Consider the following 27,768-nt stretch of genomic DNA (forward strand, 5'->3'; position numbering starts at 1 on the left):
AGACCTGCCAACAGAGTGACCTACATTTGCCTGATCAGAGCATCTGTGAGAGAGGGCAAAAGAAATACTTTCAGAAAGGAAATTCTGGTTTGACATTAAATGATGCACTCAGTTCCTTTCCATTGCTGAAAGGCCCAGAAATGCAGAGTGACCCTACACAGGGTACAGAGCAGCACAGCAGACTTGCACGTCAGCTGCTGGCAGCACAATAAAGGCCCAGAGCTACAGCCATGTGAGAAGTCAATGATTTCTGGATTATTTCCTCAGTGCAAATTTTTCCTCTCACTCTTCTTCCAAAGACACAAGAAATGCTTTAGGGAAGCCCTTTCCTTATTAACATGCTTCTTTAACTTGCACTATTTATGCCAGAATGCTTTAGTTATTTTGTTATTCTGGTGATAATTCTAGTTTTCTTCTTTCTGCTCCTATGACCCCAGATACAAAATACATATCACACTCACACAACAGGACACTGAGGTTTCCTGCTCTGCCACCAAAGCCTAAGTGAAGCAAAAGTGAAGGTGGCAGCTGGAAACATCCTACACTCAACACATTGGTGAGGAATTGTGGTTCTGTCTTCTCCATCACCAAAATAGCGAATTGGAAATGCAACATTTAAGAAGTACTAAAACCTAGTCCATGAATACTTCCTTTCAACATGTGCTTTCTCTCTTAAAGCATCTTATCTTTCTGCATGCCCTTATTACTTTTCTGTATGTGCCTCTCAATAAAGATGTTTAAATGCTTTAATATTTTTCCCTATCTCCTCTTTCCTGTTCGTCCTTGGTGTGTGTGCTTCATGCACTTGAGCTAGGTGAAAAATAACAAACCAAGTCTGTGCCACAGGGAACTCAGCTCTTCAAAGCTGGGGAGGGCTCCCTGCCTCTGCCAGGGGACAGTCAGTGATTGTAATTAACACATTTCAATTTCAGTAATTTTCAATTACTGCACTGAGTACAGGGGAGCACTGAATTTTTTTAAACCAGGCTTCTAATTGTAGGTACCTCAAACCTCACTCCCCCTGAACTTCTCATGCAGTCCTGGTTTCTAATGCCTAACTAAAGTAAGTTTCAAAAGCTGAAAATGTGAATACCCTCTTCAAAGACAAGGCATAGCAAATTTTATGACAGACAAGTTCTATTTTGGATTTTGCTAAAAAATCCCTAATCAGTTCTTTGTCAGCTGCTTGGAAGCAGGCAGAGAACATTTCCTCTTGCTGGTAAATGATACAAACACACTGGGCTGCTGTATAGGCCTGCTATTGCTGTTGAAAATCTTTGCCTTGGAAGCCCTCCAATTTCATTCTACCATGTTATCAATGTGAGCTTATCTCAGTCACAGATGTCCATTCCTCTCTTATTGTTTTATGGAAGTGTTCTAAAATTACAGCTTTTATATAAAGTCCAGTGCAGTAAATAGAAATACCCCAGAAAGTTTCCATTAACTGTACAAATTGAGAAAACACAAGTGTTATTTAACAGCCTGACATGAATTTCCAATATCATCCTTTTAGTGAACACTAAACAGTTCTACAGTATAAAAATCATGTGTAGCGTAACTCACATTTTGAAATCCATTTTCCATCTACCTGATAGGAACAGTCATCTCCTTTGTAAAGAAAGTTTTTACTCTGGATTTTGTAAATCAAGGAAAACTATTGGGTTTGTCATTCATATGATTCCATTTTCAAATAACATTTTTTGTTCTCATTCTGTTTTTACAGTCATCACCAAGGAATCTGAAAGTTATGCAATACAACAGGCTTTAAAGCCACCAGGGACCTGCTAAAACAAGATGGAAATAACTTATTATGCAAGTAAGATTAAAACACTGACCTTGAATCCAGTCTTTTGCCAAGGGGCAGAGTGTGTGGGGGTGGAAAATCAACTGTGGTACAGAAGTTTGCACTGGGCTTAGGAAAGCACAAGAATTTTCAAAAGCAAACACCTCCACCATACAGGAAAGTGAACATTTTAATATTTCATATGGAAAGGCCTTTCTTAGGCAGTAACACAGCTTCAGCTCTGCACACAGTCAGTGCCATGCTCCAGCCAATCCTGCAGCGGCTGCTCCAAGCCCTCCCAGCCTGGGCTGGCCTGCAGGGGCCACCAGGGCAGCAGGGACAGCCCCGGGGATGGCAGCAGAGGCAGCGGGGCTGTGCACAGCCAGCCGGGATTCCCTGGGACACAGAGGTGCCAAGGGCCAGAGCACAGAGCCTTTGGATGGCCTTGTGCTGACAGTTCAGGGCCAGGCTGCCATGCCAGCAATAACCCAGCCATGCACCACAACCTGGGGCTGTCACACTGCACAGCCCAGAACAGAAGTGCATTATAGCCAATTATTAAGTAGGAAAACAGAAAAAAGGAAATATGACTTTTGCCTCAATGCACTCATGTTAACACTACTAATCCTGTCTCTGGCACTCCCTGAGCTCTGTGAGACCATCAGTGCTGCACTGGCTTTGTGTTCAGCAGGTCTGGGCTGTCATTGGCATGGGTTTGACAGAAACACAAAGCAGGGACAAAGGAAATTGGCAACAGCAGAGAAGACCAACATCTGAACAGCTGGTCCCAATTTTTGAAACTCTTGCTTCATTGAGACAGGCAGGGGCTTTACAGGTTAATTCTATTTTCAAGTATTCTTTTCTATGCACAGGCTTTCTTGCAGGGGTTGAGAATGTCTTTATCAGCAGCAACAGAGATCTACTGTCTTATTCCAGCCAGGCTGGAACACTGCCTCAAGGTAACAGTCTTTCTTATGCTGTTAAAGACAGCAAAATATCTTGAAAAAGGGAATTACAATTGACTGCTTCACTAAGAACCTTAAAGATGCAGATGATATAAGAAAGGTTTCTTTGGTTATGTCTGCAGGGGGAAACTGGGGTGTTTTCTGTTTTGTTTGGGTGTATTTGTCAGCTACCCCAAAAATCTTCTCTTCATGCATCTCCCAGAAGAGAGCTGAGAGGGGAAGAACCAGAGAGCTGCTGGAATACATATACAGAGGAAAGACAGAGAGAACAGACATTTAAGGAGTGCTCCATCCCAGGGGATCTCCATGCCTGCTCTTCTCAGTCTCCAGACTAGAAACACATCTATTTTCCTTTCACACATATGTAAAAGAAAATCTGATAGACTGATATCTAAGTGGATAAAGAAGTGTTTCTCCAGAAATGGGGAAATTAATTGGAATTACTTATAACAGCACAGCTTTGCCCAGCCTTAAAGACTGTTACTGTGAAATTCATAAAAACATACACAGTGTTTAAAATATTCTATGTATTAAAAAAAACAGGAAATTTTGCTAAAAGGGAAAATTTCTAAAAGGTAGGAAGGTAGGATTTGCAAAAAGGTGGGAAGAAAAAAAGAAAAAAGAGAAAACAAAAAGACAACAAAGAGAAATACAAAACAAGAGTTTTGAGTACAACTAAAGTCAACAGATGTTTGACCATCCTTTATGAAAAAAGTTAACTTTTTTCCAACCAATTAATATCAGGCTGGCTGCTGACGTTAAGAATACAATTATAGAACACTTATTTGTTCTGATATTTAATGGAAATGTCAAATGAGAGTGCAGCAGAAAAGGCAAAACCTCTCAATAAATCACAACACAAAGTGAGATAATCTGAGTAATGACACCTGCCCTTGGCATCATGTATTAGTCAGGGGAGGGCCTCGAAGGCAGTAAGGCAGAGGGCAGTAGCCACGGTAAAAGCCATTCTTGTCTCTGATAAGGTCCCTGTAGAGAAGCCCCTGTGTGAGAAGCCCCCGGTGCCCTGGCACAGCCGTGCCCAGCCCGTACCTGCTGTCGGGCCTGGCGCTGTGCCGCGGGCCCTGCGAGTGCCGGCTGCCCCTCAGCGCCGCCCGCCCGCCCTGGCCGCTGCTGCTGTTCCGCGGCGGTGCCCACGGCTGCTCCTCGCTGCGGTGCAGCGGCACGGAGGTGCGGATGGCAGAGATGACGTGCCCGGGGTAGGCGGACAGCGAGTCCTCGCGGTGGGCGCCGCGCTCGGGGGCCGGGAAGTGGCGGCCCGGGCGGCGGTAGCCGCGCTCCCGGTAATAGGCGGGCAGGCAGGGCCGCGTCTGCTCCATGACGCCGCCGCTGCAGCTCCGCGAGCAGGCGGACCAGGGCCCCCAGCTGCCCCACAGGCCCGGCACTCCGCCGCTGTCCTCGGGGCCATCGCCGTGCTCCTCTATCCTCTGCGGCACCTGCGGACACAAGGACAGCCTTAGGAACAGGAATAAGGCACACCGGAGTAAGGGGAGCACCAACACCTCGGTGTTCAGCCCTTCACTCCGCACTCTCAAGAGAAATGGAATGGCATCGGAAGTAACTTGTGCTATTCCCTGCCTGCCAAAGGACTGCCAGTACAGGACGTCTCCTACAGCCATCAACCATTGGGACAAAAAGTTTGGGGTTGGTTATTCCAGATTTTGTGGTGGTTTTTTGTTTGTTTTTTGTTTGTTTTGTTGTTGGTTTTTTGGGTTGGGTTATTTTTTGGTTTTTCTTCTGGACTACCTGGATAGAAATAGATTTTCTTTGTTCTCAGCAATGGAAAAATTGCATGATGCAAAGCTTGGAAATGTGTTATAATATTACCAAAAGCAGGAAATAAGGTCACTTTTGGTAATGAAATTGGGTTAACAGACACTCACTGCTCTGCTGCACTCTGACACTTCAACAATGCAGAGTGCTGGTGGTTGCAGTAATATTTCAGGAACTCCCATCTAATGTGGAACTTTTTACAAAGGCAATGATGTAAGAGGACAGGTTGATTTCCAACCATCCCAAAATGCTGGTAGAGTTAACTCTTATATTACCACTCTTACCCTAGTCCCCACATTACCACTTCAGGATGACTCACTCAATCCTACATTCACAGAAATCTCAATAAAAAATGGGATAAATTGTTGGTCTGGAGTTCAGTGCCACTTAAGTCCATACTCACCATTCAGCAGCACAAGGCAAATGAAAAAAAGGCAGAGGATCCTTCTCAAAAAGGAAGCTAGGAAGGATTAGGAAGGGCAGGGTCTCTCCACAAGGAGAGTTAAGCCCTCAAGCCAAATATTTTAAACATCCTGACCTTGTGATTGGAAAGGTAGCAGCACAGCCAGAAGTTACAATCACTCATCCCCAAGGTTTACTGACCTTGGAGCTGGATAGAGTCAGGATTTCTCAGTGTTTTACACTAAACAAAGTACTAAAACTTGCAGTTTTTCTCTTGCTTCTCTTGAACAACTAGTTGAATCACAAGGTTTTAAGCAGGTTCCCAATATCTTATTCTCACAGTTATTAATATGCAGAACATTCTTTTAAATGAGCATCCTTTAAGTAGTTTATTAATACTCTGAACAAGTTTTGTACCGACAAGCACACACAGGCATCATTTTAGCTGGGAGACAAGAAAAGGCACTGTCCACAAACGTTTGCCATACCTCTCCAGCCCTATTCTAGTGCAGCTACCTCAAAATGAGCTTTGGAAAGCCAGCCTTGGCTGGCTGTCACTTCTCCCCCTTCACAGCATGAGAACCTGAACCCGTAACTTCCCTTAATAATTTTGCCTCAAACGTGAGTGTATAACAGCACAGGGTTACCATGTGGGTAACACCCTGGGTCTCTCAGCACTGGCCCCACACTGGTGGCTGAGCTGTGCCCCAGAGTGCCAGGGAGCAGCACACCCTCCTCATCAGCTGCCTGCAGACAGGCCAGGCTGCTTTGCACACATGCCTTGAACACAGCATTACAATGCAACAAGCAAGCCAGCACAGGGTTTGTGCTGCTGCTGCTGGGTAATAGTCACTTGTGGGCTACATAATCTGATACATTTCCCCCCTCTGAGGTTGCTCTCACACTTTCATCACCAACCACAGAAAATACTGCATTTAATTATAACTTGTGATTAATAAAAAGCATCTGCATTAGTGTGATATGTTACCCATTTCTCCCATGTCATTGGAAAACAGGAGCAGATGTCTCTGTATTTAATGTCTTTTTTCCTGTGCATACTCCATTTGGCATGAGCCTTTAAAATCCAATAGCCTGTACAACCTAATACCACATAATGTCAAACTTAGAACATGCAGCAGGGTCCTTCTGGCTGCTACATTTGCTTCCATATCCAATAACAGAACCACTGGCTCACACTTTGACCAACTAAACAAGCTATTCTTCAGTTTGTGATTTTTCCAGTGAATATTCACTGCCCATACTTACACTATGCATTAATGTGCTCTACCCTCATATATTAAATGGTAATGACTACACACAGAGACACTCTTCTGGTCTCAACTCAGTCAGCAGTAAAATTTTCTTACTGTAAAACTAACAGTCCTTTGTTGTCAGACAAGGTTTCACTTGTTTGGGCTATGTAATCATTTCTACAGTGGTTCAGTACACCTGGTTTTTTTAAATGCCAAAGACACTCACGCAGGCAACAACTAAAAACTATAACCTGCAAACAATTCAAGTTCTCACTAACACAAGAAATGTACCATTTTGCAGGAATGGAAACTGAATCGTGCAAAGTGTCAACCTGCTACAGACAGAACCTTCCAGCTGCCAAACTTCATTGCAGCAAGAATTGGTTCAGATAAAATGACGTTTCATATGACTGAAGGCAATGTAAAGTAATTTCACACCTCCTAATCTTCATGGTGAAAGAGTTGTAAACATAGCACAAGAAGGTTTAATCCAGCTAGTTAAGGGAGAACATAAAAATAAAACTTTTTAAAAGTAACATTATAATGTCATACTGATAGATAAATTTATCAATACTACTTAGTTGTAAGATAATATTTTGAGATGGGAATTTTCAGTAGCAAATCCGGTTATGAACTTTTATTTTCTTACTTTTCTTACTGATTTCTTACTTTGGATAAGATATGGGCTACAGATGGATCTTCAGAGGAGATGATGTGATTGATGGCATAATCTACTCAGTGAGTTCTACTATGAGAGACTGAATAAACTGAAGCTGCTTAGTTTAGGGAAGGAGAAACACATCGGATAATATGGCACTTCCAAACAGTTTACATAAATAAATACAAAGATCCCGTTACTTTTCTCTTTGCAGCAAACTGTTCTTGTTTATAGCCAACACATGAATAACCATTGGGATTTAAATTTAATCAAAGGTGATCCCAATTAAAGGGGGGAAACTACTTAGAGAGAAGGCAAACAAAGCCCAGGAACGAACTGCCTGAGGAGATCTTGGCAGCACTGAGACCAATCCTAAAGCTCTACCAGGAAAACGAGGTGTCACTGACCCTTCCCCAGGGCAGAGGAGCTGAATTACAGCACTCACAGGCCGGTTCCCCTCCTTTGATCCTGTGATTTCCAGATAACTTAGTAGCCAAGAAGAAATTCTGCCACAGCTCTGTGATACAGCCGAGAAATTCCAGCTGAAATTACAGGATTCAGCTGAAGTATTTCAGAACCTCTCAGACACACCACATACTCAGAGATCCCTGACATTAGGTCCCTCCTTCTCTTGTTTTATCAACTCCCCATTAAAAGCACACTTTCTGAGAGGAAGAGTCTGAGCCTGCACTGGGGAATAAGTGAAATGCAAACTGAACTTTGCTTGCCAAATTAAGTCATGAGATTAAATTCTTTAAGAGAGTCACATAGCCCATTGATAGAGATCAACCAACCCATTTAATCTACTTTCCCATAGTTCATGAATGATTCCTTCTCTAGGTGACCTAGACTAGTTCTAACTATAAGTGCACCACCAAGATTTTTATTTACTGCAAATATTTTTATTTACTGCAAATCACAACCAAATATTTTCCTCTGCAAACTCAATTTCTTTTTCCTTTTAATTTCCCCCTTTCTTTCCTATACATTTTTCAGTAATTTTAAACCAGGGCTTGGAAGTGGACCCAGTATTTTTCACTACATGCAGCTGTACAAGAAACAACGTAAAGAAAAGTAAGACAAGTAAGTTTTCAGGTATGCAAGTGCTCGCAATTTCTACAACTCCTATTAATCTGCTATCAAAGATGGCTTAAATGAGAAATTTTCTTCATAATGACTGTGTACACACCAAATATCTTCCAACCTGCCACCTTTTGACCAGTGAGTGGCAAATGGAATTGAGGCTGGAGTTTCAGAAGGGTACTTTCAGGGTCACCCCTTTCTTTGCTCACCAGTACCCTGCATCCCTTTCTGTTCTCTTTCCCCAGTTTTCTTGTATTCTGTCCCTTTTGTACACAGGAGCTGCACTACATATGGGTTTTATTCTAAAAGAGTTTGTTGTTTGGTTTTTTTTCTAAAATCATATGGAATTAAAAATACTACCAGCAGGCTGACATGGATGACATTTTAAATAGAAAAATAATTTGTCTTAATTCATGTAATTCACCAATCACTCTGATCCCGAGTCAAAAATTCAGCAGAAAGTAGGAATACACAAGGTATAGAAATTCAATGCCAATTTCCAGTACTGCCTCTGTCAGAATTCAGAAATAAGATCCACATCTCAGGATTTCAGCAGCAGTTGTTGAAACTGTGCTATGCAAGAACGTCCCTGAAGAGGAAACGTCACTTGAACTGAAAGCCACAACTATTTAAAATGGAACTTCTTGTGCAGGAAGACAATGGCAGACAATGCTGTACTGATCTGACAAACCCTAATTTTACATACTGAAGGACACTTCATCCTGTTAAACTATAGCTTAAATACAAATTAACTGCTCAGAAAAGTGGAAGGGGAAAGGCTTAGGTCAGAGGCCCATTTAACTCAGTACTGTGTTTCTGATTGAGTGGAAGAAGCAAAACTTTAGGAAACAGCGTAAGAACCAGGACAAATTCTGAGATATCGAGGGACCTTCTGCTTACAGCTAATCAGTAATTTAAGGGCCTCCTTCAGCTAAGCACCATATTGCCATTGTTCTTCACAACCACTACTGGACTTATTCTCCATGAATACAATTAATACATTTTTTAGTATATTTTTAATCTTGTCTTCCAAAAGATTGTAAATTTACATTGCAAAAGTGCTTCTCTTGCTCTGGTCATACATGCAGCCTGACCACTTCACTCTGTCTCCCAGATTTTTCTTAGTGACAAATGAAGAATGATCATTCTGCATTCTTCTTAACCATGCTATGATGCCTGATTTGCAATTGCTAACACAATCCAGGATCTCTTTCTGAAATTCAGCAGTCCTAATCTGTTCAGTTTCTTTTTGTAAGGAATTCCTCATTCTCAGCACCTTTTCCACTCCTACATTCTCGCACGGGTGTGCAGTGCTGCATACCATACTCCAAATATGAATTAATGATGGAATTTCACAGTAATAATGATTATAATGCTTGGTGACAGTATATACCTTTTAGCCAGCTACAGAATTAAGCTGCTGTAGCTTTAGCCAGTGTTACTAAGTATTCTGTAGATATTAAGCATGCTATAGCAATCCAAATTCAAAACTGAAAATATATACAAGACAGTGGCAAGCTTTAAACCTGGAAATATCTAAACCAAGTCAGACATTCCTGGTGTTTCTTACCATTTAAGTTTAGATACAATAATGTTATTAGATTTCAAAGATTTAATTTTTAACATATTATCCAGTAATTCTTTTTTCTGGGTAAATGCCCAGAATGGAAATGGGCTCATGAACAAGTTAACTACATCATATAAATATACATCTGAAAGGGATATATCAGGCATAAATATACATTTCTCAAAGCTTTATGGTATTACTTTTCACCCAAAGGCAAAGAAATTGTATCCGAGAGAACATTTTATCACCTGCTCATTAAAATGCTACCAGTGGTATTCACGGAGTTAAACCATATTCATACACTAGATGCAAAGTGGAATTAACAGAAGCCAGCATGACTTACTTTCAGGCTTTAGCTGTTGGTTCACTGTCTCTTCCATGGTCCTTCTTCTCATTACCCCACACAGGATAACCCACACTATGACACCAAACAGTCCCCATTGTCAGTAAAGGAGTATCAAAGCACTTGGAAAACATGACTCCTTATTGATTCCATGACTCCAGGGTCGCACTTTCTTCATCTTACAGTTCTGACTAATTAAAGATTCACTAGGCACAGCCTGTCACAAAGGGTATGCATGCAGCTTTTACCACAGCCAGGCTCAGACTGACTGAGGATTCCAAACACCAGTAAAACAGTGTACAGATACCCTTTAAATGCATAGGTCATACTTGGGATTAGATGAACACAGCATTCTTCAAGAACACCCACCTTTTGTGAATATAACTGATCAATGATCAAACCGCAAAGTAAGAGCTGGACTTCACCTTCTTAAAATTTTAAGAGTATAAAAACAAAACCAGTCAGACTCCCAGAAATGAGACCTGAATTGCTGCTCAGGGCAGAGCATGCCAAATTTTGAAGGGGCTGAGGAAATGTTAGTTTCGTTTTAGAACCTGTTCAAGTGTAACATTGTTTCCCTGCCAGTGTTGTAAACACATCTCTGGAGCTCCTTTAATTCTGTCACCAATCTAAACATCTTCAGGGAATACTCTTCCAGTATTAGCTCAGTTGATTTCCAATAAAGTCCATACCTATATAGCTATGACAACTTCCCAGCAGCAAGTCCATGTAATATATGCTTACAGTCCATGTTATGTATGTTTATTTGCAACAACTGCATTTTTTATCCCTCTTATAAAAAACATGTGGGACACTGGTGGTTTGATTAGAAAAACAATTTACCAAGCCCCCTTCCTCCCCCCAAAACTTGCAGATAACTTTTCTCAAGGCTAGCAGAAAAATGGAGCAGAGGCCAACCAAAACATCATGACACAATGTGTACATGTCTGCCTGCTTCGTGTGCTCAGCCATTTTAATCCTTCAGTGCATTTTGGAAGCCTTTAATCAGAGAAGTAGTAAACCATTTGTATTTTACAGTACGTGGTAAGTGTAAATATTACCAGCTTAAACGATTTGGGTTTCCGTCCTTTGTATAAAATCTCTGTCTGAACATCTGTGCCTGTGAAGATTAAAGGGCTGAAAAGCCTGGAAATAGAAGACCTTTGTATTCACAAATCACTGAAGGGAGTTACAATGCCTGGACAGCTTAACTGCCCCTTCAACCAACTCTGACCACATCTGAAGAAACCTTAACATTATTTGAATAGTCTAGAAAGTAAACAGCTCTGAAAAAGGTTCAGAACCGTTTTTGTGCCAACAAAGCTTGAAGCTTCCCCCAAGTTTGGCTAGTATTTTCATACCAAGACCACCTCCATGGCACTCTGGGAGATTAGTGTTTAAAGGAAGAGGTTTCTTTCCACTCTTCTGCTCTTCTGTGAGATCATTAAGTGCTTTCAACTAAAAGACAGTTGAGTCCTGACCTCACTTCTATCACTTCCATACAACCATTCCTTATTCATGGTAGGATTGCTTTTCATTTACAGTAAAGATGATAGCAATCAGGCCCTCACTTCATCACAAATTCAATTTCTTTATTTTTAAAAGTATTCCCTCACCATTTGTGGCCTAGATCACTAAGCCTATACTATTCTTGGCCTCCTCCAAGTCAGCCATCTACAGCTGTGACAAGGTTGTTGCCATTCTATTTATTTCTACACTTGGAAAAATTCTTTGGAATCCACATGTGGTAGAAATACACATTTTATTTATTGTGTAAATGCTGTAACACCTCTCCAGATCTCTTGGTGAGTCATCCACCCATCACTCCAGAAACAGAGAGGACAAGCTGTCACAAAATAGAAAGCAACATTCCCTAACAGAAGAACTCATCTGTGAATCCAAAAGCTTCTCATCTTTATCACCACTCTTACCCAAAGCTTGGACAGAACTAGCATGCAGAACTGCTCTGAAAGAAGGTGAGAAACTTAGCTATGACTAATTAAGCTCACCTGCACTGGAATCTAACTTGAACTGTGATATTTCCATATTTTCTTCCAGAAAAACACAGAACTCTTTCTCTGAGCTTAAAGAAGTCCATAATTTTAAATTTAAAGATAAAAGTTCAGAGGTCCATGATAAAGCAGGTTAAAAACACCCGAAATATTGGCCTTGATTTTTCAAAGAGTATATTCACATAAAATTATGTATCCTTATCCTGTCTCCTTTCCTGAAACAAAGATGAATTTTATTTCCTAACCACTTTAATCCACAACGTCAAGGACAGGGAATTAGTAACAACACAGAGATAGTAAGAAAATTCTTTCAGCTGTTGTTCTAAATATTCTGTTGTACTAAAAGGCTAATTTTAAAGGAAAAGTCTTGTTGTGGTTTAAATCACATCTCCTAAGGATTGCTGCAATTAGAATGGCAGATTCTACTTTGCCAAAGGTTATGAAAGGAGCAGATGTATATTTATACAGTTAAAGGCAAGCACATACACTGACCAGTGAAAAACTGCCAGAGAAATATGGACTCCCTTGCAGCTGGAAGTGTTTCACACGAGTGAATTGGATGAAAATACAAATAATGGACAGCATTTATCCTATATACAAAAACACCACCAGAGAAGAAGGGGTGACACCTGTGAGCATTTGCTGCAAAGGAAGAGCAGCTGTGCAAATGCACAGTGACTCAGCCTCTCCAGTGCACTCCAGTTCAGTTGCTCAGCCCAGCCAGACCCCAGTGCCTCTGCTGTGGGTGGCTCTGTTAGCACCAGCTGAGTTCCAGCTCAGCAAATCCTGACAAGTTCCACACCTGGGTCACTGCTGGCTGTGGGGCAGAGCTTCACCCTGCCTGGGCTGCAGGGAAGAGCACAGCCCTCCCTCCCAAGCCTCTGCTTTGGTGCTTGTTTAAAGGCAAGGTGGTGGCCAGCTGTGGTGGGGGTCCCAGGGTGCTCCTGACAACTATTGGGCTTTAGTCCTGGTGCCTGGCCTTTGGATATCCTTAGATATCAACCACTTTGTCTTACTTCAGTTTGCTCCAAGGAAGGACAGAGCAGATTTGCTTCGTGCTGCACATTGCCCTCTCTTACAGTGTGGCCAAGCAGCTGAACTGCTCAAACTGCTCACCATGACCAAGTGAGGGATCCTGGCCACCTTTTCCTTCCCCCTGTTCCACTCTTTTCCCTCAGCTCTTGTTTCTGATCCTGGATGCTGCTCCTTATTTCTCTTGACTTAGCACTGATGGCCCCTCCACACGGGAATTTGAATCCAACACGAGACAGAGGAAAAAACAGCCAAAAAAACTGAAGCCAACAAACCCCAACACACATTCCAAAGCACATTAATCTCAAAATTCTGTGAGGAGTATAGTCACATTCACTTGATAAATAGTTGCTTTTCATAGAAACATTGTGTGTCTGACAAAGATAACATCAAGTTTATTTCTTCTTTAATTTTGAGCCAGCCGAAAGAGATTACACTGAGCCCAAAGAAGCTCAAAATTCTTTAACAGTATTGTATTGCCCCAATGAAAAACTTGTAAAAATAAATCCTGACATTGCTTCCATACAATAAAAATCAGTTTGTTAAGACACTGAACTCAATACTCATCTACAACTTAGTGACAAAAAAGATATGCATAAATTCAAAGCAATTTCTGTTGCTTCAACACTCCTATTTAGTGCCATAACAGAAGCAACATGTTAAACCAAAGCAATATTCATGTCAGAAATTTTATTTGGACAGACTTTGCTACTATTTCCATTACCAGTTTTGCTAAAATGAATAAGGCATAATTATAACTACAGCTTAGTTTCCTAACACAGAAACTTATGATTAGTCAAAAATCCACCCAGGAGTGACTTCTGGAAAATTGGGAATACAGACTTCAATGGTTGTCTAGAAGAAAGACTGTTTATAGTTTAACCTTCAGTTCACCACAATATGACACTTATCTGATAAGGTTAACTTTCAATAAAATAATCACAGGGAGAGAGAACAGAAAGCTTGAATGCATCATGAGCAGCAGCAGGGCTGTTCATATGTCCAGTACTGAGGATAAGGCAAGCAAATTGTTCAAATAATAAGAAAGATTTCAGCTTACCAAGCTGCAGAGACTTTGGCTGATTTTAAAAGGCAAGTGGCAATTATTTTGTTTAACATAAGGTTTCCCATTTTTACCCTGTTATTGATGAGTATTTTGGCCTTACTGAGTACACCTGATATTAGAAATTAAATACTATGCATGAGGAATAGAGAGGTTAGATTATTTAAAAAAGCTCCAAGAGACTTCCAGCTACAGTGCAAATCCTGTCCTCAGCAAAACCCCATAAAAGTGCTTTACGTAAGAATTTTTATTTCTAATGAACATACCACATTTAATGTATTTACATTACTGTACAAACCTGTGCCATTTACAGATATAGGAATAACAGAGTAGTGATCTAAACTCAGATGTAGGAACCTATAGAGCTGGGTTTTGTTTTCAGTTTTTGTGCACTTCTGACAGCAGAGACAGTGTTGATTAAAGAAAGTCAAAAGCTACTTCTATATAAAACGCAGGTAGCCATGTATTTCTGGAACTAGAAAGTCTGTATTGGTAAATTCTGACTTTATATGTCTGACAAGCTTCCAAGACTTTCACTCAAAAATAATAAAGACTAAAAGCAGAAAACATTGCCCAATCAAACCTTCTCCCACAACTTTCCCATTTGGTTTTGTCATTTCCCCAAGTCTTAATTCCAATATGTGCGCTTCTGTGCAAGTAATTTGGCTCATTCTTCCAGCTATCAGTCTCATGCTGTTATGCCAGAAACAGATTTTTGTGTGTGCATCTGAGAAAGCAACCTGCTAAATCATGTTTAGCTTAATGCAAAATAAACACACAGTAAGAACTGGGGTATGGGCTAATGTTTCATTAGACATCAGCTCCAGTTATTTGATTCCCCTTACTATACCCTTAGAGTGTGTATATGAAAGTCAGCAAACACCACTTTCATTATTGACTATTTTGTTAAAATTGTTCATCAGATCCCTCATCCTCCTCCTCTCCCTTTCTTTCTTTCTGCACAACTGACCTCCTCTCACACAGAAAGAACCCTGCCAAACAGCAGAGACATCCACCCAGAAATACACAGGGGATGTCAGCAAATATATGTTGGGGTTAATGCAGGAAAAGAATAGAAAGAATCCCCAGAGCTGCAAAGCTGAGAACTCACACTCAGAAACCCATGTCTGACTTGGCCTTCAGAGTTACTAATACCCCTCTTGCATGGAGCTGATAGGTAGGGCAGAAGGTTTGTGAAAAGTGTCATAAATACAGAGTTCCAGCCTAAACAGTTTGGCAAGAATAGAATCCTCTCCTTCAGGGTAAGAGCTGAGAATGACAGCCAGCCTTAGGCCCGTGTGAGACTGTCACCAGGAAACTTGGGCCCTGTTTCAGTAAAAGGGACATCTCCAAGGTGGTTACCATGCCCTTAAGTCCCTTTAACTAGGATAGAACACACTCCATACCCGTGGCATTTCTCATTCAATTGAAAACAAAGAATCTGATTTTATCTAAATTAATTCCGGGGCTTCCCAGAATGAAGCAATTGTTTCTCTGAGTTACTCCATTTTAGTTAGTAGATTTATTCCCCCTAAGGCCATTTGGAAACTGGACTGAAGCATCTCTCCACTGTCAGTGTTACAAAAGAATGTCTAATCAGACAGAGTACTGAAACCAGAGCAGCAGCTGGGACCATCTCAACTGCACAACAAAAGAGAAGAGATGTAAGATAGGCAAAAACACTAAATTGTCCTGCAGTTTAGAACAGAGCCCTTGGACAGCTAGCTGCAGACTGGACTGGGCCAGTTTCACACCCCATGTTACTGACCTCATTTAACTTGTCTTACAAACAGCCTGCACAAGGAGTTAACAGGACTTCTGGGTTCTTCTGGAACTCTGACAATTAGACAGCTTCAGGTTTCTAGTCCATACTTATGAGGCTATTGTCCAAATAACTTTTTACCCTAAAGACAGTGGCACATGCACATAAAAAAGGCAAACCCTGCAAACTTGCCTTTTATCTCCTTTTAACAGTATAGTTTTCAAAAAAATACACATCTCAGATTATTATTTAAAAATCTATAGTAAAAAGCAAACTGGTTTTTAAACAGGTTATTTAACACCTTCAAGAATTATTTGGTTGCATTTTAATATCAAGAGTTATGAGATCCCAGTGATATTAGGATATGAGAACAACATTGATATGAAGTGAATGTGGTGAGAGTGGGAAGAGACAGAACAGCATTCAAGGGGTCTTGCCTCAGGTCTGTGGCAGAATGAGCAACACCTGCACATTGTTCCTGATAAACATTTGTCCAACACATTCACAGATACTTACATCATGGAAATTCTAAATATTATTCAATCAATATAATCTTCTTTATATCCTTACCATGACAAGTGTTTTCTAATGTCAAACCTAAGTTTCCTTTGCCTCAGATTAAATCTGTTCCACCAAACAGAAAAAACCAGCCTTCTTTTTGTACTCAAAAGTATTTGAAGATTATATCTTCCTCCAGCATCAGTCTTCCAATCTTTAGAATAAACAATATGAATTTGTTCAAATTTCCCTCAGAGGTAAGATTTTAAAATCTCTCAAGGATAATCCCTGCTGCTTTCTGTTTCTCTCCAAATTGTTCACTACTTTCCTGAAAAGCAGTGCAAAAACCCAAGGACTCCAGCCAAGATCTCCCTTATGCTGAGCAGGATGGAAAGTGTGCAGGCTGCAAGCCTTCCTAGAGATGCCAATGCCTAGGATGAGTAACCATCCACAAGAGCACAACAGGAAATTCCAGCAGTTTCCAGCTCCAATCTCTAGAATGTGAATAGCAACAGAGTGCTTTGGGTCCAGCTTCTGTTTCAGACATTTCTATCTGTGCAAGAGAAAGAGCTGCCTGTGAGCAGCTGGGTGGTTCTCTGCTCACTTCATGCCTGCTCTCTTTTTCCATGTCTTGCATGATGAAAATGCTCCAAAGCTTTAGTAACTATTTGTGACCTATAATGCTCCATACAACTACTCAGCTAAGTAACCATGATGAGCCTCTTTCAACCATGTATATAATTATTAAAAAAGAAACCAAAAAAAAACCCCATATGCACAAACTGAAGCCATTTATTCCCAGAACATTATTCAGATTGCATTGCTTTACACATCTTACTCTAATGTTTTCACATTTACTTTTCAGTGTACACAAAGTCTGAATGTTTCTGATGCTTACCTTTCTGTGTTCAATTGAAGGCTGTGGGATGACAAGCTGAAATCCCAGCACTGCTAGGGAACTGAGAAGTCTGAAAAGGCAGTGAAACAGAACAGATAATTACCACTAATACAAACCACACATCTCCAACATCTTACAGGGCTTCACACTGCAAGGAGATATTTAAACACTTGAATACCATTGCCAACCAAAGCAGACTCACTAAACTGTATGAAATGTCCTTATAGGATTCTGTTCACAGCAGGCTCATACATAGATTTGTCCAGCTATAAAGCAAAAGTAAACCAAATAGAATCCATTGATAGTATTTCATATAACTTCATGTTTAAATTTAAAAATTCCTGGCAGTGCATATTTTAACCCCTCAGCATTCAGTGTGAAACTGACATGTGCTTTGCAAGTTTTCTGAAGTGCTAAGTAAGAATTCACCCAGCTGTGGACCACATCTGCTTCTAGCTCTGGCTCCTCATTTCACAGATGAACACTCCACCTTCAGCACACAGGAAACAGAAAATGGGTTCTTCCCCAGCTGCCTAACTCTTGTGAAAACTGAATAACCTAATGGGCACATAGGATGGAAAGTAGTGAACACAGCCCACCAGAGACTGGGGATAAGCAGCCAAGCATCACCCCAATCCCCACATCTTCAGTGTGAAAGGAGTCATAATGGGAACCAAGCCCAAACAAACTGTTCTGTCAAGCCTCACCACTTTAGTGACTCCTAGGAGCCTCTTACAACTTAGGCACAGTTGGCTCAGTCTTTTGTTTGCTATAATTTGCAACAGAAACTGGTTTGTCTCCTTCTAACAAACCCCTTCACCTGAAAACATGGACAGGTATGGCAAATAGGATCGAGTTATCTTTATTTGTACCAGGAGTTTGACATTTTAGTCTACCAAGAGTATGTTTCAGACCCACTAAAAGGGAGAAAGCTGCTAAGGATTTGCTGAATTTCAATGTAGAAGTAAAACTGGTGGATTTGGATACAAAATGCATCTGCAAACTAATGGACCAGACAAAATCCAGCTGCATTTCCTGTCTACAGCTCCATTGCTCCCTACCCAGTAAATCTTTAAACATTTCTTATTGTTTCAGGTATTTTCTGAGGCAGATCTCCCAAAGAGAAAGGGGTTTTATTAATACTAAGCATTTAATTACCACCAATACAAATATTCTTCTTCTAGGGAGAATGTTTAGCTTGTGTTTTCTGTGTTTGTTCTTGCTAACATACTGCAAAAGGAACCTTTAGGTAAGTACTGATTGCACATGGCCTATTATCACCTCACCATCTATGCCCCTCTAGCAAAGCAATAAACCAGTGAAAGCCTAGGAAAAGTCATTACTTCTTTACTGCCAGATCAATATAGGGAAAAAAAAAAAGAAGCTCTTTAAAAAGTGTGTTAGAAGGAAGCCTGCTATTTCACAAAGCTATCATTTGTGATAAAACAAAATACAGAGGAGGTGGCTGAAACCAAAGCCAGTGTAAGACACTATTAAGAAATCACAGCAGGAGTCAAAGCATGCAGTTCAGAGCAGGGCCCAATCACACAGTGGTACATGGAAGCCAAAGGCACAAAAGAATAAACTGATTTGCAAATCACACCTGAAATCAAAGGCAGAAATAGAACTCAGACCTCCAAAGTGCAAAATTACAGCATCAAGTCTGTCTTCAGCTCACCTGCCTAAGTGTTTAAGTGATCTCCCAACTCTTGTCAATGAAGAATCACAAGCATCTAAGTAGGTGGAGTGCAGTGGCTGATGGGCCCAGCCTCCATCCTCTTATATTTTAATTTATATTTAACTTCCATCTCAGAGTCTTCCTACCCACCCCTGCTCCCTTATAGTTTCTGCTCCCTATAATCCCTCAGAACATGTGAGACAAAGTTCAGACTTTCCATAAGGAAATGAATGCTTTCATTCTCAACAGGACAGGATTTTTCTGATCAGTCTGACAGTGTACAGATTTCCATGTGTAAATTCTTCTGAAATCATGCACAAGGTTGTGAGTTCTGAGCTGAATGAGAACTGTAATCCTCAAAGCAAATTACTTACCAGATTAAAGTTCTCAGTTCTAAACAGCAAACTTTTAGTATATGTGTGATTACTCTGTGCCAGGCTTTTCCTGATCATTCTTCAAGGATGTTGCACTGCAATCACCATTTCTATGTACATGGCTCAAGGACAATAAAGGCAGATTTTAAATTTGCTTCTGTATCTGCAATTGGATCTGTCAGAAACAATGGTATCAAGCTACTATTTCAAACACACAGGAAATCTGCCAGGAATACTTAAACTATCCTGAGGTAAGCCCCAGCTTCAAATCAGTATGTGGCAATTTAATTTTTTTAATGTTATTCCCCCTCAACAGCTTGCTTGGCTAAGTTCTCTGGACTAGGCTCTTTTATTTGTCATGCATGACTAACTTTAAGCCTCCCAAGCTACAACAAAAGGCTTCTCCAATTTCAGTGGGTTTGGTTCAGGTATCCTCACAGGGCAGAAAAGCCAAAAAGAACAAGTGCTTCTCAAAATAAGGCAAAACTTTTCAAGTATACCTGACCAGGTGAGGCACCAATTGCAGCTGATGGGTGGCTGTAGAACTCAGGCCTCTGGTGCAGAACCTTGCTGGTACAGCCCCTGCTCTCACAGCTGAGGCTCTGTTTGGAGCCAAATACCCAGTTTGAAGCAAAGTCAGACTTTAAACTCTCTCACTTTCTTTTATTGGCAAGACCAATTGCCAATAATATAAAAACATTAAATAGAAACTTAAATATAAGCATACATATAAACAGCTGAGAGAGACTGGGAGGCACAAGCACAAAGCAAAATTAGGTCTATTGTAGGAGTAGCATGAAAAATTTTGCAATTTAACAGCTCATTTAGGAACACCTCTCCTGGTTCTTCCTACTCAGTGCAGTGAGTGTTAGCTCTGCATGAATGAAGCTAAAGGCACCAAAGCAGATCTCTCACATACTGCTGTTCCTTAGTAGCTGCATTTTATGGAGGAATATTCTGGCCAAGTGTGGATTGTCCACACACAGGTGATCAGAACCGACTAGAGCAGTGTGGCTCTTGTCTCAAATTCCCAACTTCCTCCCAAATCTGCTGAACAGCCTGGAGGGAGCTATGCAGGTCACCTTTCAGCTGGAAAGATAACACTGGTGCTGTCAGTAATGTGTGACAGATCCATTTTGATGGAAAATCTGCCCTGGCATATTAGGAGGGTGCCAAAATTGCAATCCAAATATTGATGTCTCAAAGTCAGGAGAAGCAAGGTTGGAGCAGAGGTGTCACAGTAACTCCATCCCACAGACAGAGCACTGAGCTGTCATTCCCTGCAGGAGTGCAGCCTGTGTTTGTGTGGCACCAGGGCTGTCTGCTCTGAATCTGCTCGCCCAAGGACAGGGCAGAACCAGACAGACCAGCTTAGGAACAGCTGAATGTTTCCTTTGTTAGCAAAGCTCTTTGAAAGGTCTTTCCTATGTTTGCCCACTGGCAAACTGTTTCAGGAATGCATAAGACAAATCCATGAATGAATTGCAGCACAGGTACTAAAACATGTAAATCAGCAATTTAAGCCCAGTGACTGTAACTGTACAGCCTCATCAAAAAGCACAGGAACTTTCCAGTAACACAGACCATCACCTTGGCACACACCAACAGATGCTCTAAGCATGAACTAACACTGAGAACTTTCTTTTCTCACTATCACCAAAGAATGCTATGTCTGGTATGCATATACTTGAGTATTTGGTCTTGGGACAAGATTTCTATTTACCCTCCTACAATACAGACACTTCTAACAGCAAAGCAAGAGACCACCAAACTGAAATTTACTGCAGTGTGTTAGGAGCATATTAAGTAAGATTTTAAATGTTTTATTGCATCACTTACCTCAATGAAACTATTAAACTGTCTACCATGATCTTTTAATGCAAGGTATCTTGAAGTGAAAAATACCTCTTCGCTGTGGTACAGCACAATGACAATCACACACAAATCCTACAAAAAGAAAGGAAAAAAACCAATTAACACTGCTTATTCAGTATTTCCCAGGATATGTATAAAACTGCATACAGACCTACATTAGTCATCTCTACTTCAGTTCTGGGGACTCCAGTGTATGTTACAGAAATAAACTGCATACACACCATTTTTTGCAACAGGATTTCAACATTACCAAAGTGCTCTGCAGAAATACTGTGGGGTGCAAAATCTTGGTTTGATTCCCAAGAAGGCAAATCTGATGCAAGACTTACTTGCCTTTTTAATTTGCATTCCTGGTATGTCACTTGTATAACAATAAAGTAAACAATCTCATTTATAGTCTTGTGTTAATAAAAGTCATAGAATGAAACTGGGTTTATAACTTCTAACATACCTAATATTATTAATACACTCTGCATTTTGTGGGCAATGCAAGGATGACTTTGGGAGTGCTTATACAGTTTGCAGAAAAAACCTGAAGAGCAGCGTTGTTTCCACTACTAGAGATGGAAAACCTACCCACAATGAAATGAAATGCCTTGCTTATAGTCAAGGAGGAAATCAGGAGTTAAACAGCATTTAGAAATTTATCTGATCCTTCTTGCTCATCACAACTTCTGTGAACACACAGAAACCCTCCCAGCCCTTGGGAGGATTACCCAAACATACTTTCATTTGTTTGTAAATAACCTCAAATATTCAGACGTCTGGGAAGTTCTTATTTTACTACATTTGAAATCATATATTGGGCATCTAAAATGTACCAGAATTTTCAGGCTGGAAGGAGGTCCTTGCAGTAAGGAAATACAGCATAAATCAGAAGGGCTGGTGGGAGAGTGGCAAGGAGGGAGGGAAAGAGGAAATAAAACACTATTAGAACATAAATCATACATTTCAAACCTTGGTCAGCCACTGTCTGTATCTTTCCCTTTACAAATGGTTACATGCTGAAATGCAGTGAAGAGAAACAAGAGAACATTGCTGTTCACAGATAAAGAGCTCTCAATTTCTGTCAGACAGCCAGATAATTGAAAACTGCCTAGAATGGGGCAGGACTGGCAAGAACGTAAGAAATGTGCAGTTAGACAAAGTACAGGTCCTGCTGCCAGAAAAATGCAGATTGTTTGCAGCTAACTGGACAGGTTAAATACTCCCTACCCTCTCCTAAAAATCAAACAACATCAAATTTGGTTTAGGAAATCCCAAAATACATGTAACATCTTCAAGAGAGAACTTCATGATTGATTAATGATTTGATTGTTTAGTTTAGCTTCTTAATGGAAGGCATTAAAAGTTGAGTACTTGGGAAAGTATCACAACAAAAGTTCTGTATGTAACAGGTTTGACTCAGCCCTGACGAAGAAACCACTAAGGCTGAGCTAAACTTCATCCTCTCCTGCAGTTTCACAGTTGTCAGTAGATATCAGAGGTTTTATCAAACTTCTTCATAGTTTTCACTACTTAACACTGTAAAATTGGCTTGGTATAAGATGGGAAGCACTTCTGAGAACAGATTTTTAGTCTGGATCTCCTGCAACAGTTCAAACCATTTGAGATTTTAGCACATTCAGTAAAAGCTACATTCCTTTAAACATTAAGCAGGTCCACACATCCAGCACCACCACCAGGCATTTAGACAGATCCCCTAACACAGGATTTACTAATCCTGAACTGAGAAGGAAATAAATGTCTCTCTGCCTACAACCTGACTCTTAATTACCAGGTATACTGAGGTACAATAGTTGTTTATATCACTTATTGAAGATGGAGAATCTGTCTGTAACATGGATTGTAACCAACATGGTGTCAAGTTCTTATCATCTTGGTCTTTTTCCAGATGTACTGTCTTTCAGATTTTTCATTCCACAATAATCTCTTCATCCAACAAACTTGTGTGGAGTGACACAGTCTCAAAAGAACACTGCTCCGGGATACAAAAACACAGAAAAGGCAATGTACACTCCACTAATCCCTTCTATAAACTGCACCTCGTTTGAAAAACAGGAAAAATAATAGGATAGATCTAATTTTGCAAAGAAACAAGAGAAGGACCAGAGTGTTTCTGGAGACTGTTCTTAAAAGCAGTGCCTAAAGTCCATGCATATGTTTTCAATTTTTTTCAGTTCATTTGTATCTTCATTGTCAATGGCAGGCTGCATTACTAACTCTACTTTCAGCTGCATTTCAATGCCTTTTGCAAACACCTCTTACCACAACTCATAGATGCATTTCTTTTGAAATATCATTTGTGGCACATAGTGTAAAAACTGCTAAATATTTAAGTGACTTTAAGAGCTTGTTTTCCAGATTGTTTAAGAGCCTGGGTTCTTACAGCCTACAGAAAGGCATGTCATTTTGGCAGTGGTGTCTTTGATATGAAAATGTGCAAACGTGACAATCATTTTCCCTCCAGAAGATCCAGGGCAAAATGAATACCTGAAATGGCTACACAGTTAACACTGGGATTGAATAACATGAATTTGGCAGGGAAACTTTCAAAAGCCTGATGAAATGTACTTGTGTTCAATAAGTCTTGCATTGTAAAAGTCAAATTGCCTTCCCAGAAGGGGCTGAAAAGCACTATAGACCTTTCTAGCAAAAAACCCTCTGGTAACCCTGCATACAGCAGAATATATATTAATTTCTTAACTGGAACAACCCCCACTCTTCTACTTCACAGAGTCAGCAAGGCTTTCTCCACTGCATTAAAATATTTGACTTTTCAGTAGTGTTCCCTATTTCCCTTCCAAGCTGGATGAGAACAAGATTGATCTGTGAGACTGGGTGGAGGAAAAAATAAACCAACAAAAACACACCCCTCCTAGAAAATCAATCAACTAAACCAACCAACCACCTTGCAGGATGGAAGAGAATGCAAACCTCTCCAGAACCATGGGTGACTGTGATAGGGAGAAGTGTTTCATTGCATATAATGAAATGTTCATTGGGTCATAGAAATGACCCTGCTTAAATCTCCTCCCCTTTCACACTGCAGGTGAGTGGCTGTAACACCTCCCACCTGCTGTATCAGCAGTTACCCTACCAAGCAATGAGCCCATCATAACCATCCCTTAACTTGATATTTACTGACATTGACCCAGACTCTTTCTCACAACATTAGAAAATAAAAATATTAATTTGTAATGGAGATTTAAAAAAGGGGTGGGGATGGAAAATGGCAGGAAAAAACCTAATCTAATAAGCTCATAGGCAATCATAGAAATTTGCTGATAAGGAAAAAAAGATTTCTCAAGGAGTTAAATTACACAATACACAGAATTATCTGCACAGGCACCACAGATACACAAAGTTAAGAAAAGAGGAAGAAAGATCTTCTGAGAAGTCAAAGATAAGAGTTACCCTTTGGCTAATTAACTTCAAGAAACGTCTTCCTACTCAGAGGTTTGAAATTTTGCAGAAAGCCAATGTTATCCTAACCTCTTAATTATCATGGGACTACTCACATGTGGCTTTTCATGTGACTGTGCCCTTTGTGTATTGTGAGTGGATGTATTTCACTTCCATGAATTCCTGTGTCATTTTAGCATCAATCTGTACTTCTTGTAAGTCCTGTCAACACACATACATCTGCATCTATGTATTAACAGAAATTCCTGAACACGTGCTTGTGTACAGGACCTACTTAAACAATCCAAGCCCCTCTATTTTAACTCACAACAGGAATGTGAGATTCATCATATAGAAACATATGCTAACTCAACCAAGCTCAGAAATGCTCAGAAGAGCTTTCAGCCTCTTCTGCCTTGGTGACTTACATATATGAAGCCAACTTCAATTTCTCCCAGTATTTTTCTTGTTGGTCAGATTATGTATCTTGCCAGTTACTGACAATGGCAACTTGAAGCATGTATGAAAGTTGAGCATTGTTCCAAAGTCATGTTTTCACTGATAGGAAAAATTCTTGTTTTCTTTCTTGTTTGTTCAGTTTTGGTTTTTTAGGGTTTTTTTTTCTTGTTTGTTTGGTTTTTGGGAGGTAATGGGGGGGTTAATCATAAATGAAGAATATATAGAATATCGCACCCTTTAAGACTGCCTTTGAATCTGTTGCCTCACACATTTGTAAAGTACAGTGTATCTGTTGGTTTAGTTGTTCAAATCTATTAAATCATGTTCAGTGCAAGTCCTTTGGATTGCATCCAAAATTCACTACATTCACAAGACTTTGATAAAGCACTCACAGTTTGCCAGGTTTATCTAGCTACATAATTTGTGCATACATCCAACAGCTTGAACTGCAGCTGTTGACACCCACCACCAGAGTTTTAATCTCTTCAAATATTCATTAACTACATTAAAACATACACTTGTCTCTGAAAGCTGCATAAAAGAGAAATCTAGCATTAGATCTGATGAAAAGTTCTGATACTTACATGGAGAAAACATTTTATTTAAACAAAAATGGCAAGTTGCTCCACCTAACCCTGCAGGTATCTTTCTTTTTCATTTGAAATGCTTTGAGAACTTTCAGGTTCTCCTTCTGGGTGTGTACAGAACTCCTGCAGTCCAAGAAAGCTCAGTGCCTGTCTCCAATGTAAGTTTGATCAAGATCCAGTTTTCACTGTGTGAAAAACACCAATCATCTGGTTTTTGAAATTTTAAAAGTTTAATAGTAATAAAGTGGTTATAAAAATAGTAATACAATTAGAGTAATAATAATTTGGACAACTTGAATTAGGACAATATGAGACAATAGAAACAAAGAGTTACTAGCAGTCCAGGTACCTTTTTCTGGGCAGCACAAGCTCGAAAAAGAACCCACGTCAACAGAGGATTAACCCTTAAAAATAATAACCTGATGCATTTTCATACCTCTCATACATGATGCATAAAGTCTATTCAAACAAAGGATTCCATCTGGTCAGTGTCAACTTTTTCCTCTTAATCCTAATGGCATCATAGTACCTGTGCGAGGCAGGAAGAAGTTCTTTTCTCCTGATAATGGGACACTAAATTCTCTTTCTCTGAAAGCAGTCACAGGACACCTCAATCTATCTTACTGCGAGTCCTTTCTTTAGGAAAAAAAGTATGCTGCATAGCATAGTTTCTATTTTAACATTATGTTATAACCTAAAGCTATATTTAACACGCTACTTAAGATAATTAATACAGCATTACTTTCTAACACAACACATATAATATTCATTTTAGGATTTGCGAAAAGCCAATCATAAAATCCGCAATTTCACAATTGCTTTGCCTGAAATCTCACAGGCAGGGAGTACAGTAAGCGTGCTCCACCAACAGCATCACCCCCGGAGCAGTTGTGTTGGAGCCCTGGCTCGGGGCTCGCTGAGTCACCCCCGGCCCGGGGCGCGCCCCGCCCGCGGCACCGCCCGCCCGGGCAGCCCGAGCGCCGCTCTCCCGGGACACCGGGGCTGCACGGGGCACCGAAACAAACCGGGGTGTAACAGCACCGGGGGGCTGCACGGGGCACCGAAACACCGGGCTGTAACAACACCGGGGGGCTGCACGGGGCACCGAAACACCGGGCTGTAACAACACCGGGGGGCTGCACGGGGCACCGAAACACCGGGCTGTAACAACACCGGGGGGCTGCACGGGGTACCGAAACAAACCGGGGTGTAACAACACCGGGGGGCTGCATGGGGCACCGAAACACCGGGCTGTAACAGCACCGGGGGCTGCACGGCGCACTGAACAAACCCAGGCTGCTGCACGGGACACCCAAACCCGCAACAGAACAGAAACAGAGAGGCCAGAGCCGTCCTGGGTACTCAGGAATATTGGCCATGTTTCTAGACCTTTAATTCAGCAAATGTTTCACTTCTCAGAGAATAAATTCAGCTCATTTGGCTGGATTTCAGTGGAAGAAGTGTGTAACCTGATTATTTGGCATCTGACCCTATAATATTTAATTGTTCTCTGAAAATCTAGGAGGCAAAGGTGGCCGAATCCAACAGTAACCATACACATGATTTCCCAAAATATCCATTCACAAAATGCACATTTTGGCTTTTAAAACATAGTTATTCTGGAGGGTGCCACAATTCAAATAACTTGCCTCCATCTTTCTTGAAGAAGATATAATTTAAGATCAAACAACAGTTGTGACATTAATCTTGTAAGTAAAGGGGAGAAGCAGGAAAGTGCCTGCTTAAAGGTCATGAGTTGCAGTCAAATTTGAGTAGTAGGATTTCTTTTAATTATTCTTAGTCTTTGCTCATACCACTGATTATATATTTGCTGAATGTGCACTAGTAATAAAAATATCATAAAACTGGAAGGACTGCAAAATTCTGTCTAAAGAGGTACTGTAGGAATCTTGATACCAGCCTGTCACCATTCACTGGTTTAAGGAATTTCAACTCCTGTCAGAGCTGTTCTGGATAGCTGGTGCAGAACAAACTGGAAAGACCTTCTATAAGACAAGTGTGCAGAGACTGACTTCTGTTCCTATATGAAAGGCCTTTCTCAATGTTCAACTGGGATATTCCACCTGTGCTGTGTAAATGTGGCTGAATCCCTTTGCCCACAGAGCCACTAACACTCACTCCACACACAACCATGGAGAACTCCCTGTTGCACACTTAACCACCCCAGAGAAATGCAAGGTTCTAGCAGTTTCAGCACTTGAAAACCATGAAAGTCATCACAGCTCTACATATTAGAAATCATTACCTTTTCCAACAAAA

At 40.6% G+C, this 27,768-nt stretch overlaps 1 protein-coding gene across 1 annotated transcript in view; it reads right to left on the reverse strand.

The window, feature by feature from the left end:
- THSD4 (thrombospondin type 1 domain containing 4) overlaps positions 1 to 21,030 on the reverse strand; it is a 213,842-nt gene extending 192,812 nt beyond the window's left edge. The window contains exons 1-3 of the mRNA XM_054272475.1: positions 21,002 to 21,030; positions 17,111 to 17,180; positions 3,799 to 4,202 (exon numbers count right to left, since the gene is read on the reverse strand). Of these exons, the coding sequence (XP_054128450.1) occupies positions 3,799 to 4,202; positions 17,111 to 17,180; positions 21,002 to 21,030 (503 nt within the window). The remainder of the gene's footprint in view (positions 1 to 3,798; positions 4,203 to 17,110; positions 17,181 to 21,001) is intronic.
- Positions 21,031 to 27,768: the final 6,738 nt, after the last annotated feature.

The sequence above is a fragment of the Melozone crissalis genome, unplaced genomic scaffold, assembly GCF_028551555.1.
Source record: "Melozone crissalis strain CALT ecotype California unplaced genomic scaffold, PUWL_Pcris_2 ptg000014l_1, whole genome shotgun sequence".
In the NCBI taxonomy this organism is placed as follows: Eukaryota; Metazoa; Chordata; class Aves; order Passeriformes; family Passerellidae; genus Melozone; species Melozone crissalis.